General features: G+C 33.7%; 1 protein-coding gene and 1 non-coding gene across 2 annotated transcripts; one reads left to right on the top strand and one right to left on the bottom strand.

Moving 5' to 3' along the window:
- Positions 1–1,715: 1,715 nt before the first annotated feature.
- On the bottom strand, positions 1,716–1,809 carry LOC141249580 (small nucleolar RNA Z103). The gene has a single exon (XR_012312257.1). It is a non-coding gene; the product is annotated as a small nucleolar RNA Z103 (small nucleolar RNA).
- Positions 1,810–6,199: 4,390 nt separating this feature from the next.
- Positions 6,200–10,836, top strand: LOC141249578 (uncharacterized). The gene is given in 16 exon segments (XM_073669689.1): positions 6,200–6,365; positions 6,864–6,963; positions 7,185–7,248; positions 7,374–7,546; positions 7,667–7,740; positions 8,143–8,208; positions 8,306–8,319; positions 8,321–8,449; positions 8,451–8,464; positions 8,558–8,706; positions 8,780–8,944; positions 9,013–9,321; positions 9,392–9,830; positions 9,904–10,020; positions 10,438–10,513; positions 10,690–10,836. Coding segments are annotated over 16 exon segments (2,202 nt in total).
- Positions 10,837–14,691: the final 3,855 nt, after the last annotated feature.

The raw sequence follows: 14,691 nt of genomic DNA, 5'->3' as shown, positions 1-14,691 counted from the left end.
TGATTAAGAAGGTTATATATTAAAATTTTCAATCATTTAATCATAGCAACATTGTATATTACTTACAATACCTTGCATATTTATCCAGACAATCTTGCAAAATTACTCATAAAACTTGCACATTTAATAAGAGTATCTTGCGTATGTGTAGAAAAGTAATGTATATTTAATGTCCATCTACAACAACCAAATTCATTAAACTTGCACATTATTAAGAGAAATATTGCACATTTTTCAAGAGAATATCCCACAATAATAATATTCCAATATAAATCTATTTTTATAGGAAACCAAGTAAACCTAATCACGTTATAATGCACACTTACTATTAATATCCTGTACATTTACTCATACTCCCTCCGTTCCTAAATTATGCATACGTTTGGGTTTTAGTTCGGGTTTTAAGAAAAAAGTGAGGAGTAATGATTGTACTCCAAGAGAAATAGAGAGAAGGAGGAGAGAGTAAAAATGTGTTGGAAAGAGATAAAGTGTGTTGGAATGAGAGAAAGTGTATTGAGAAGTGATAAAGTGTGTAAAATTATTTCCAAATATGGAAAAAATGTGTTACATTTGGACGCCCGATAAAAAAAAACGTACGTTATATTTAGGACGGAGGAAGTATGATTTTGTTGCATATTTGACATACAAAATGTTGCACATTCTTGAAAAAATTATGCTAGAAAAAAATTGGGTCGCATTTTTTTTATCAACGATTTGATCGTGATCGGGGTTCCTTTGATCGTATTGACCGTTTATCATTGACCATTTACCATGAAATCAATCCTAACCATTAAATTTAAAAATATCTACTAAATAGCCTTAATTTTTATTTTTCCGCAATAAAAACATTCCTAGATAGAAACTTCCCTTATATATAAACTAGTCTAAGACCCGTGCCCTGCACAAGAATGATAATTAGTATATAAAATGATAAATATAGATGTATAAATTAAAATTTAAAATTCAAAAAGACTATTATATAATTCTCATTATAGTAAATAACAACATAATTTATAAAACATATTTTTTAGTTTGAAATGCAAACAAATTTAAGTTTGTAAGAAATTAAGGATTCAACGATTTAGTAATATATAATCTTAATGTTTCCCTAGATTTAAAATTCATATTTCCAAAAAATGACATCATTATATATTTTGTACAAATCTCACTTGATTATTAACTACTCATATTATCAACGACTTTCTGACTAACAAAACTTCATTAAAATAACAATATTCCTCTCGAAATGGAAAAATAAGTTTACAAATTGGTTTGAAGCTTGCAAATGAAAAAAATGATCTTTTATTTTGGTCAAATGAAACCACTTAAACAAATGAGTGAACTTATGATCTAATGGTAGATCTCGTTGGATTATAATAATGATCATATCTTATATAAAAAATATTCGATCATTGAATAACTCTAATTATCTTATTTATTTAACAATATCTAAAACTTAAGATTTAATCGGTATTATTTGAGACATTAAGTCAAAATATTGCAACTAAAAAATGTCAAAATAAACAAAATATCTTCATTATATTAATGTGTGGGTGAAAACTTTTGGAATGAATATAATATATCAGACATAGAAGAGGGTTTCATATTTAAAATAATAATTAAGCTTATTAAGATTTTTAATTTTGTGTATTTTATAATTTCCTAGGTTATTAAAAAATAGTAAGAAAACCTTGTGTCAATTGTTTTTTTAATTAAGAGATCAAAATATTGGCTTGAATTCTAAACGGAAGAGTAATAGTAGAATAGTATAATCAACTTCAATCATCTAGGGGAAACCACCACATCCGTTGCTTATATGAATTTATTTTATAGTGAATTGAAGAAAAGAAAAAACAATCACAAAAATCATATAGCAAAACACAATTTTCGTCAAAGGACAGAAAAATCAAAATCACCATATAACCTCCAAACAAAAAAGATAAAAGAGAATTGAATTATATTGAAAATGTAGAATATATAATAAGGGTGAGTGATTTGAAAGAGAAAATATTTTTACAATAAAACATACCATGTCAAAATGAGTTCAATTTTGCAAATACGAACATCATTGATTAGCCTATTGTAATCATCACTAAAATTCTTTGTGAAAAAAAAGTTGATGTAAAAAAAGACATGTTACAACTAAAAAGAAGTTTTTTTTTGAAAAATAGTGGAGAAAGTTAGTATTGTGGAAACTTTCTTCTATAGTGATCACAATATATTGTATATATAATGATATATTGAATATATAGCTAGACCATTGAGGAAGAGATGAATCATATTAGATCTATGAGGAAGACTAATTTATTAGTATTGTTATCTCTTAGCAAAAAAATTTGTCATTAAGAAATTCACTTTGATACACGGTAGAACTTTTCTCAACAAAAAAACACATTATAACTACTATGTAATAAATAATCAAGTTTAAAATATATTTAGAGTACTAAGCAAGAATCAAATTACTAATCAAATTATTAATAAAATAGAAAATAAATTACGAGGAGTACTAAAGAAGAATCAAATCACATATAAAATTATTAACAAAATAGAAAGTACAAACCTACCCCTTAATAGAATTTTATGGATGACAGTATCAATACATGATTGACAAATGGCGGGTCATGTTAATTAATTTTAACAAATAAATAAAATATGAAACTTACTAATATAAGTAAGATTTACCTTGGAAAGATAATTTGTTGGATACAAAATTAATTTGTTATTTTTTTGATAAAATCGAATCTAACAAATAAAAAATTCTAGGGTCCTATATTTATGGTGTAAGTTTAAGTGAGTTTTTAAATTATATTTATAAAATGTATTGTTTGTGTTGCGCCAAATAATAGGTATTGATAAAAAAATACTACATTGTTAACGGTAGAGATGGAACTTTTGGAACCGGGACCGGCGAACCGGCACGGAACCGGCAGTTCGATGGAACCGGATGGTTCCAGAACCGGGGCCGGTTCCATGGAACCGGGGGTTTTCCGGTCCCGGTTCCTGTTTTTACGGAACCGGGAACCGCCGGTTCCATCCAAAATTAATTAAAAAAATAAAAAAATATTTTTTTTAATTAGAAAGACGGCGGTTCAGAACCGGAACCGGGAGGGAACCGGCGGTTCTGGAACCGGGGAACTGGCGGTTCCTAGGCCTAGCCGGTTCCGGAACCGGAACCGGCCCATCTCTAGTTAACGGGACACCAATGCATGATTGACAAATGGCGTTATCAACCTCAGCTTTAGTAATTAGATATAAATATTTATGGATGTAAACTTCCCTTCATCAAGATTTTTTTCTTGTATATGGTTGAAAATGAATAAAAAATCTTCATAAGATATTTTTAAGAGAAGTGATTGGTTAATTAAAATTTTGAATTATATAATTTACATTTTGAAATACTTTGAATAAGTAAATTATAACTTTCTATTTTACATATATATTGGATTTAATGTATCAATAATTTAAGATCTACAAAAATTTAAAACTAAAATATTAATTAAGTCTTAATTAAATTTTAGTTATAATAAAGTACTTTAACATAAACCAAAATTGTAGCAAATAAGTTATCTAATATTACATCAATCTGATATTCTATAGGGTCATGTTAATTAATTTTAACAAACAAACAAATATCAAACTTATTAATATATGTAAGGTTTACCTTGGAAAGATAATTTAGATACAAAATTATTTTTTATAAAATTAAATCTAACAAATAAAAATTCTAGGGTCCTATATTTATGGTGCAACTTAATTATTTTAAATGATCTTTTAAATTATATTTTAAATATATTGTTAATGTTGCACTAAATAATATGTATTCATAAAAAACAGTACATTGTTGACAAGGCACCAGTAGATGATTCAAAAATGGCGATATCAACCTCAACTTTAATAATTAGATATAAATTTATTTTGTTCTGTTTTTAATCTCAGTTTAACCTGATTTTTTAGAGCTGATTCTTAATTTAATAAAACTCTCTTAGTTGTTGATTTTTCTAATTCCGATGGGATTTAGATATGTGATTTGTTTTTGTTTTTAAAATCTGTTTGATTTGGCAGTAATCTTTTTTATTCGGGTGGGATGTTAATAAAGTTTCTAATTATTTGTTGTTTTTTTTTATAATTTGATATGGCAGTAACTATATTTTAATCTATTTAATCCTTTCTATTTTAATATATTTTTATTTAAATATGTGATTCTTAATTTAATAGAACTTTCTTAGATTTATGTAACGATACTTACTATGTATAATTTTAATGAAGTTTCAGATGGATCACGAGGGGATTAAGGAGGACTTCACCGGAATTAAGGAGGATTTCGATGGCTGCAAGAAGAGGAGAATGTTAAGAGAGAATACCATTAATTGATGAAGGAGATGGAGAGTAAAAACATCAAGGAATATATACTAATTATAATTAGAATGTAACTATAAGGTCGGATTTTATACAACTTAATGTACACGCAGAGGAGATTATTAATTAGAAATAAATAGTACTCCCTCCGTCCCTATTTAAAGATCTCGTTTGGTGTTTTCTAGAAAATTTAAGAAATTGTGAAGAAGAAATTAAAAAGGAGAGAGAAAAGTGAAAATTGTAATGATTAGAGGAGAGAGATAGAGAGAAGAAAAAAAAGGGTAATTTAATGAAGAGAGATAGTGTGTAAAAGTGTGTTGGGATATGTAAAAGTGTATTGAGAATGTAAATTTTGGGTTTAAAAGAATTCTAAAAATGGCAAATGAGACTTATATTTTGGGACGCCGGATTAGGAAACTGAGATCTTTATAAAGGGACGGAGGGAGTAAGATGCAGAACTTTTCAAAAATTGTTATTTTTCTTAAATGAGAAGCATAATATCCTCAATCTTCAAACATAATCTTTCAATTTTTTAAATTAATAATGATGTGGTAATTGTTTAATAGGTTATATTATTGTTTTAAAATTTATTGGTGAGGTGGATCAATAGAAAGTTGACATTTGGAGAACTTAACCTCAACTTTAATATAATTAAGTATTGATAAGATTAAACAAAATACTCCATCTGGATACAAATACATGTCATCTAGGATAAATTTGTTGGATACAAATACATGTTATTTTACCAACTTTTTCTTTATTTTACCACATTTACACCTATGCAATTATTACATAAAGCTATTTTATTTCTCTAAATATTGTTTTTTTACATTTCCGTTTAATAAGGATATTTATTTAGGTAAAAAAAACCACCTTAATTTATATGAAATTTTATCTAATAAAAAATATTTATATCAAAAAATAATATATAAATTGTCTAATAAAACACCTCATCACGAGATTTTTTTTATAAGCCATATAAATAAATTCTTAAATCGGAGTTTCTAGATCATTTGCATTTTTGTAGTGGAAATTCGGAAGGCGTGAAATAGGACCGCCGCGATATTATAGACTCTGCATAATTTAGACTTTAGAGAAACGAATATAAGGCCGCATATCATTCATGTGTCCCATACTTTCCCATTCTTATCCCACCGAACCCTAACCCTACCTCTCTCCAATTCTCCTCCAAACGTCGATTGCCTTGTTCTGATCGCAATGATCTTGCTCGAATCGCAGGACTTTTGCGTCTAATGAAACACGTCGAAATCTTATCCCCGTCAAAGCTTCTGTCAGTTTTCCTGGTTCGCGCCGCCGGCCATACCTGTCGTTGAGACGAGTCGGTTATTGGACGATCGAATATATAATCAATAAGCCCTGCACCTCCAGTGAGCGCAATCTCTATCGTGTGGTTGATCGGAGATCGTTTCACGGCATTCGTCTGCCGTCAATTTGGTGAAATTCGGCGGGATTTGGAGGAATTTTGCTCCGTCCGTGGATTTGTTGATCGGGATTTTCAAGTGGAGGGCTTCTTCGATTTTGCGCTTGATCTGTGGAATCTCGTCCTCAAATTTGGTGAAATATTGAGATCAACGCTAGGAGCATCGCTGATTCGTCGAGTTGAAGAACCAGCCGAAGAACTCAGCATCAGAGGCTTCTAGGACAAGGGTTGAAGACAAAAAGGAGGAATATTTTTTAATTGTACTATAATATAGCTGTGTTGAGTTCATACACAGGCCTTCAATTTTACTGTGACGCCTTTTGAAATCGTCAACTATTTGGTTAACGATTTCCTCTGCGTTGCAATTTGTTTTGTTGATTTCTTTGAAAGAAAGGAAAAATAATGGCAGTGTACTATAAGTTTAAAAGTGCAAAAGATTATGACTCAATTTCTATTGACAGTCATTTCATATCAGTTCTTAATCTAAAAGAAAGAATATATGAATCAAAGCATTTGGGCAGGGGTAATGATCATGACCTCGAGGTCATCAACGCCCAAACTAATGAAGGTTGGTGGTTTTTGTCGGATCAATGAAGTAATTTTAATTTTTGATGTACATCTCTTTCGATTATGTAATCCTTGTTTACAAGTTTTAAATGCTGAAACAATTTGGGATTTGGACTTGTTACTCGCATAAAATTAAGGGCTTCAGTTAGATGCTAATCCATGGCTCCAGAAAGCAGCTCTGCTTGATGGAGTTTATATTTGGATTGGTTAGGGATGGTATTTTTCTGTAGTTCAGATCTATGTATGTCATTAGGTTGTTGGTGTGCAACTAATCCACTGTTTTGCTTAAGAATTGGATTAAGAACATGTTTGTAAGTTCTGGTACAACTTAACAGTTTTCAAATTGCACCAGAATTAGTTTAAAGTTGGAATAAGGTTCCCTTTAAGATAATACAGTCCAGCTGAATTTACACAAGCATTCCTGTATCAATTGTATTTCATCTCATGGTTAATCCATTTGCAGCTTTTTACAGAATGTTTCTCTGTTCTGCGATTTCAGAATATCTTGATGAAGCCATGTTGATCCCAAAAAATACATCGGTTTTAGTTCGTCGGGTTCCAGGACGTTTTCGCATGCCAGTTGTTACTCAGCCTGAAGAGTACTACTTCAAACCTTACAACTTACTGAGTTTTCAGATTTAGTGGTAGAAATTGTCATTTCAGCAGGATATTCAATAGGTTTTTGCTTAGCATTTAGTCCTATTATGTTCATTTATTTTGTGAACTCCAGCAACTTACAGGGGGTAACATGTCAATTTCATAGGCTTCAATGGTAAATACATAGAGTTAGTTTGAGCAGGAACTATGTTTTATTTTGCAGATCAAAGGTTGAAAACAAGCCTGACGCTGATCTTCCGCAAGATAATTTTACTTCTTTATCTAATGTTAACAATGTAAGCTGTGGTTTTTACACTGTTTCTCTTACACACTTATATTTCCGATGTTTTGAAAGATCTGAACTTTTATTTCATGCTTGAATCTTGATGCTCACTGAATTTGGAATTTCTAGACGGAACCTCCAGAATGGGATGATGAATTTGGGCATGACTTATATACAACGATTCCAGAAGTAAATTCAGCACAAGCAACCAATGGAATTGGGGAGGATCATCCCCCAAGCAAGGCTGATGAGGAGAATAAAATTAGGGCTTTAATTGAAACTCCAGCGTTAGATTGGCAGAGGTGCGCTATATATCAGTTTAATTGCCATTATGATATCAGATCATTTTTTTTTATTGTGAACCTATAAAGAATTCTAGATCTTAGTTCTGACTCTTTGATTAAAATTTCTATACCCTACAGTCAAGGTGCTGACGGATTTGGATCTGGTAGAGGCTTTGGAAGGGGAGGAAGAATGATGGGCGGACGTGGTTTTGGTACCTCCTACTACCTGACGTGCTCATTTATTTTAGTAATAAGTTGTATTTACTGTTCAGATGTAGTACTATTTTCAACAGATTTCTTGAGGCGTAAAAAAATTCATCTTGATGTATGTTTGTTGGAGAATCTGTGTAAAAGGGAGCATGTCTAATTATAGGCTGCAATGTTTCATCTGAAATATGGGAATCGTGAACTGCCTAGTAGTTTTGTGCTGTTGTATGCAGTTACCCCTGATGTAAATCTAGATTTGATGTTCTGTTTAGAGAAGAAAAAAAGAGCGAATTCTTGATTTGTATTTTGTCATTTTGTTTTTAGCTAAAATGCCATAAATTATTGATATGTGGAATTATAAATTTTATTACATGAGGACCTTATCCTTTAATTGTAAATATATATAGGCGGCCGATTTGGTGAGAGGAAAACACCTCCACAAGGCTATGTTTGTCATCGATGCAAGGTTCCAGGTCAGCCAATCCCTATATAATCCTGTGATACTTTAATCTTATATTTTTGTTGAAATTTCTATTTACACTAAACGAGCTTTGCCTTTGCATGTTTTAGGGCATTTTATTCAGCAACTGCCCGACAAATGGTGATCATAGTTTCGACATCAGGAAAGTTACAGCTCCAACTGGTATACCAAAGACAATGCTGATGGCAAACCCTGATGGAAACATTGTACTGCCAAGTGGCGCAGTCGGTGTTTTTACAGCCTAATGAGTATGCTCTGTGCTCTTTTTGTTTGTTTGTTTGTTGCGCCGTGTTTTTAATGAGGATGTATGTAAATTTGTCTGATTTCTGTCATTAAATTAGGGCTGCTTTTGAGAAGGCAATGGAAGGAATTCCTACCACTCGCTCTTTAGGAGATCTTCCTCCTGAGTTTCACTGTCCATTGTGCAAGGATGTAATGAAAGATGCTGTACTCACCAGTAAATGTTGTTTCACAAGTTTCTGTGATAAATGTAAGTGTCTATGTTTCAATAATTGGAAAAGGAGATTCGATCTTTAATGTGATTGCATTTGTAATTCGTTCAGGTATAAGGGACTACCTTATCTCAAAGTCATTGTGTGTTTGTGGGGTAAAAGATGTACTTGCGGATGATCTTCTTCCGAATAAGACATTAAGAGACACAATAAACCGTATCATGTCATCTACTAATAGCAGTGGTGACAATGGTGGAAGTGCTCTCCATGCTCAAGGTAATTGAAGCACAATTACTCCAAATTTGAATACATGTCAAATGAATGTTGTGATTATGATTTGTCAGATATGGAATCATCGAGGTGTCCACAACCTAATAAGGTTGCATCACCGACACGGTCTGTTCCTGTCAAGGAAGAGCATATATCACAGCCTACATTTGTCAAACCTGAGGAGACTGAGAGTGTGGAGAAGTCAACTAATCCTCCTTCGCAGCCATTAATTCAGCAGAACCACCCTGACAATTCGAAGACAGTTACAGTTCCAGATATCTCGGAAGCTACTAATGAATCAGGTAGTGCTAGGGAACCTCCATTCAATGGGGGTGCTCTACCCCCCGAGGAAGAAGTGCAGCAGAAACTGGCTGCTATAGAAGGTCTGTATAAATCGCACTTAATCAAGGAACCATAATGCATTGTGCTGTTGTAATCTTGTGTGTATTTCAGGGAAGAAGAAAAAGAAGAAGAAGATGATCCGTGGGCCTGTCAACGGTAATACTCTTTATGTTTTATGTACGCCTTATGATATGGGATTGGCAAGTCATCTTCTAAAGCGCTTTGACATTGCAGGTACAGAGATGCAGAATATGCAGTGGAGAAATCCTCAAGAATTTCCGGCAGAGAACTATATGATGCCAATGGGCCATTCAGGAGGGTACAATAATAATCCATATTGGAACGGAGGGATGCCACCTGGATTTCAGCCAGGTTTTCAACCGGGGTTTCAACCTGGAATGGACGCGTATATGGGTTCATTTGGTGGTGGAATGCCTTACAACATGGGGTATGGACCTATGGATCATATGCCGTTTCCAGGTGCTATACCTCATGACCCATATATGGGGCAAAATCTCATGTACCCTAATCCTATGATGCCACCTCAAAGGTCAGTTTACATCATCCAAGCTGACAATATGTTTGAAATTTGTAAGACCAAATCTTACATTCTGAACTCTCAGGAATAATGTTGGTAGGGGAGGTAATGTGAGACCTCCACCAATGACAAGGGAAGAGTTTGAGGCTAGGAAGGCTGATGGAAGACGCAAGCATGACGTTGGACAACGATTGGGTGAAAGGTATTACTTTCTCAATTATAATCAAGGTGTTTCAATGCTACCATTTTCGTTTAGTTGGGAGGGTCTGTTTGATTTGCCAATGCTGTTAGATGTTGTTGTTAATGCTGATGCTGTGGCTGGTACTGATACTTTTATTAATGCACGCTTATTGTCTAGAAATAGAAAATGGAGGAAAGTGTGAAATGGTAAAAGAAAATAAAAAAGAAGTACTTCTAATTTTTTAAAAGCATCATTTTATTGCTTCTGTTTTGTAGGCAAATAAGTACTTCGAAGTACTTCTAAAATTATTTGGGTGGACGAACTGAACAAGTGAATGAGTGCTTATTTTCTGAAAAAGAAAAATAAGTACTTAGAAATATTTTTTTATGACGAAACGAACAGTCCCTAAGCTGGTTTATGATTCTTGTTTTGTAACAGAGAGATGCCTAAAGAGCGCGACCATTCTAGGGAAGTCAGCAGCAGTGTCAATGCCTTGTCTATGAAATCAAAATCTGTATGTTGTTATGGCCTACCCTACTATTTTCATTTTGTATTGAGAAAAGATTTTAGCAGTGTTGATATATACATCCCGAATGAATTCATTTTTTTAGCATAATACTGACAGTTTTCGGCTTTCCTGTATTAACAAAATATCATCTGAAAATGAGACTCTACTTCTATATGTTATAGAGACATTTGATGACAGTGTCATTAGTTCACAAACCACTGGATGAATGTTCAACCTCTTATCATCAATCTAAGGAATGCACGAAAAATGTTCTTATTGATAAATACTCTATACTCCTTACGTCCACTCTTCAAGGTTCAACTGAATGATGAACGTTAACATGGCCGGTTTTCTCCCGGTTCTGGTCTCAGTTCAGAACCTTAACCTTGAGTGTTTAAGTACTTATTTTAATACTTGAAATTAATTTAAATTCTTGAGCACTTATTCGAAATAATTAGTTTTAAAAACTGAGAACGTTTCGGGTGCGGACTAATTTTCCGGTGCGGACTATTGCAGTTCACCAGGATATTACTGGATAGTGCACCAGTGCACTACTATAGAGGGCACCTGGTATTGCACTACTATAGAGGGCACCTGGTATTGCACTACTATAGAGTGCACCTGGTAGTGCACTACTGTAGCGTGCACCTGTACACTACTGAGGAGTGTACTACTGGTGTACTAAGGTGCACCCCCAATAGTATACTGGTGTAACTTTACAGTAGTGCATTACCAGGTGCACTCTACGGTAGTACACTGGTGCCTTTGTAGTAGTGCACTGGTGCACTATCCAGTAATATACTAGTGCACTATACTAGTCCGCACCGGAAAGTTAGTCCGCACCCGATCAGCCCTCTTAAAAACTGGAGTTTATTTACTTATAATTTAAAATTTGAAGTACTTAGTTTAAAAACTTTAAGCACTTACTTAAGAATCTAAGTGAATTGCTGGTTCGGAGCTGGTTAACCTTCATGGAATTTTGTGTTGTTTCACAGAGTTCAGCGTCGAAGAGGAGAGAAGCGAGTGAGGAGCGCTATGATCGTCCACGTGACCGCCACCCTAACGATTACGACCACCACCGTCCCCACCAGAGCAGGGCGGTGAGCGGGAGCTCCAAGAGAAAATCCGAGCACAGCCACCGCTCAGAAACCTCTTCAAAGCCGTCCCCCGACGCTTCACAAAAACCGTCTTCCTCTTCTTCAGCAGCAGCGGCGTCCAACAAGTCGAGCGTGTTTGCACGCATCAGCTTCCCCGAGAAAGGAGCAGCGGACCCCAGCAAGAAGCGCAGACGCTCTCCCGAGGCGAAACCGTCGAGCAAAGAGCCTTCGCGCCCCGTTAACGGTGACGTGGCGGTAGCGAGGAAGAGTTGTTCGCAGATGGAGTACAATGAGTCGAGCGACGAGGACAGGCATTTCAAGAGGAAGCCGTCGAGGTACAGGGACAAGGAGAGAGACTCTGTTTCGCATGCTAGTAGCAGCAGGCACAGATGAACAAGTTTGCCATTCATGGTGGTTGTGTTGCTCTTGCTGACATTATCTATAAGGCAATATCTTTTAGCTCGTACATGAACGATTCTCGGGTTAAAACGAACACAAATGTTGTAATGCTATTTATTCAAGTATATCATCATCATTTCCCAATTTGAATATTGGCTGCTGAAATTTTAAATTGCTTTCCAAGTGGTTTATGTACTTTCTCATCTTTTTGGGTCAATATGATACTGTGAAGTATCCCTATAATGATTATCTATTTGATACCTTTTGGTATTCTTCTCGATATTTACGATTTTTTATATATTTACGATTCTTATTTATATATGATACTCAAGGGTATCCTTCAGATTATCTATATTTTTATATACATGATACTATCGGGTATCCTTCAAACTGTGTCGTGCGACACCTTTCAGGTTTACAAATTTTCAAAAGTTTTTAAATGAATGTCGCTTATTGGAATTGTAGAGGAACTAGACGTACTGAATTTTGGACTGAAATCTCTTTCATAAAACGTTCGAATAACCTTGATATACTATGTCTATCAGAAACCAAATTGAACAACATTCCTAATAATAACTTTTTGCATAAACTAGGAATGAAACACATACACATTTGTTCGGCTGATCAATCCAAGAGTGGTCTATGGATTCTAATCTCTTATACCATTAATACTAATCTTTTCAAACTTTATTACAACAAGAATAACATTATTATCATTCATTACAAAAATAACTCAATAGAATTCCTATTAATATTCATATATGCCCCTTCTAATAATTTATTTAAAACTCAATTCTGGAATAAACTCTACAACAAAATATATCTCTATAAACTTCCTTTCCTACTTATGGGTGATTTTAATGAAATTGCACGTGCATCTGATAAATGGGGTGGGTGCATCCCGGATCAAACGAGATTTAGTCGTATTAACAACCTTACGAATACCTTCGGTTTAATTACAGTGCCTGCTAAAGATTTTCCATACACATGGCGAAAGCCTACGAATTTTGCGTCTACCATTTTGGAAAAACTGGACCGATGTATGATTCTTCCACTATTCCGTAAATGGTATAAAACAATAGAAGTCAACCATTTACCATTCACATCTTCCGATCATTGTTGTATTATTTTAAAATTGGAAAACATATTAGAATTTAAAAAGTTCCCTTTCCGTTTCGAGAATGCTTGGATTGATCATCCGCAATATCTTCATTTGGTTAAACAAGCTTGGTCATTTAATCAAATAGGTTCTTTCATGTTCAACCTCTATATGAAACAACGTAAATTAAAACAACTATCGAAACAATGGAAAAAACAATTCACTAATAACAATCATAATAAACTAATCCAGACATCATCTAATCTTATTCATACGCAACAGGATCTTCTTAATAATCCAAACAATCCCATTATTCAAAATAAGCTCCATAATATCTTTAAACAATATAATGCTTTGCTTTCGTTTCAACACACATATTGGGTTTAACGAGCTAAAATCAAAAATTCTTTTCATATGGACAAAAACACGAAATATTTCCAGCAAATAGCAAAACAAAGATCGTTCAAACAGAAAATCATCACCTTTACCTCACTTGAACCTATCACTAAAGACCTTGCTATTCACTTTAATCCTCAACATATTAATCCTATCAATCAAATTGACTTTAATTTAATTCCGACTATAATTACGCAGGAAGACAATTTTCAATTACTTAAAAATCCTTCTGAAGTAGAAATTAAGAATATTGTAATGGACCTTCCAAAGAATAAAACATGTGGCCCGGACGGTTTTCCGGCAGAATTCTACCAGTCATATTGGCATATTGTTAAAAATTCTATCATCAGATCAATTCAAGCCTTTTTTCATAATGGTAATTTATTAAATGAGGCTACTCAATCTTTCATCTCTCTAATTCCCAAGAATAATGATCCTAAAACTATTAACCACTATAGACCTATTAGTCTATGCAATACTGTGTATAAAATTATCACTAAGTTAATGGCTAATCGTCTTCAACATCTTCTTCCAAAATTAATAAATCCGTTACAAGGTGCATTTGTGCAAGAAAGATTAATTCAAGACAACATCTTAATTGCTCATGAAATATTTGATTCCTTTCATAAAAAGAAAAAAGGTACTAGAGGTTGGATGACAACGTGACCAGTAAATGTTCACGGTCTTCGCCTTCTCCAGATGATATAATTTATATTTTATGGATTTTCTTGACTCTAAATTGTAGTTTGTTTTGATAAAAAGCAACGGTACCAACCATGTTTGATTTCGTCTCCGTTTGAGCCTTGAACGAGCAGTTCGAACCCAGGTGTGCAACAACATCTATTCTTTCGAGTTACATTCAGTTTTTGGAATCAAGCCCGTCAACTAGGAACCCTATCCCCATTCGACCCGTATCCACATCTTCTGATCTAAGACAAGTGGCGGTTCACTCTTGCTTATCTATTGTTTTTACTCCATATTTGTCTCAATTAACAATGAATCAGTTGTTATATTAAGTTGGGATAAAATATTACTCTCTTGTGTTGGGAACTCTAATAACCTAAAATAAATGTTATTTAGGTTGTATGCATATAGTGGATATACTATATATATATATATGATTATATTATTACCTAAGGGTGATAGATGGACTTTGTTGTGGATTTGTTGTGGACATATTGTATAGTTAGAAC

The sequence above is a fragment of the Phyllobates terribilis genome, unplaced genomic scaffold (assembly GCF_046119375.1).
Source record: "Phyllobates terribilis strain yellow unplaced genomic scaffold, ASM4611937v1 Scaffold_4781__1_contigs__length_57218, whole genome shotgun sequence".
In the NCBI taxonomy this organism is placed as follows: Eukaryota; Metazoa; Chordata; class Amphibia; order Anura; family Dendrobatidae; genus Phyllobates; species Phyllobates terribilis.
Note: the sequence above shows the minus strand (reverse complement) of the source record. Positions and strands in the feature narration are given on the sequence as shown.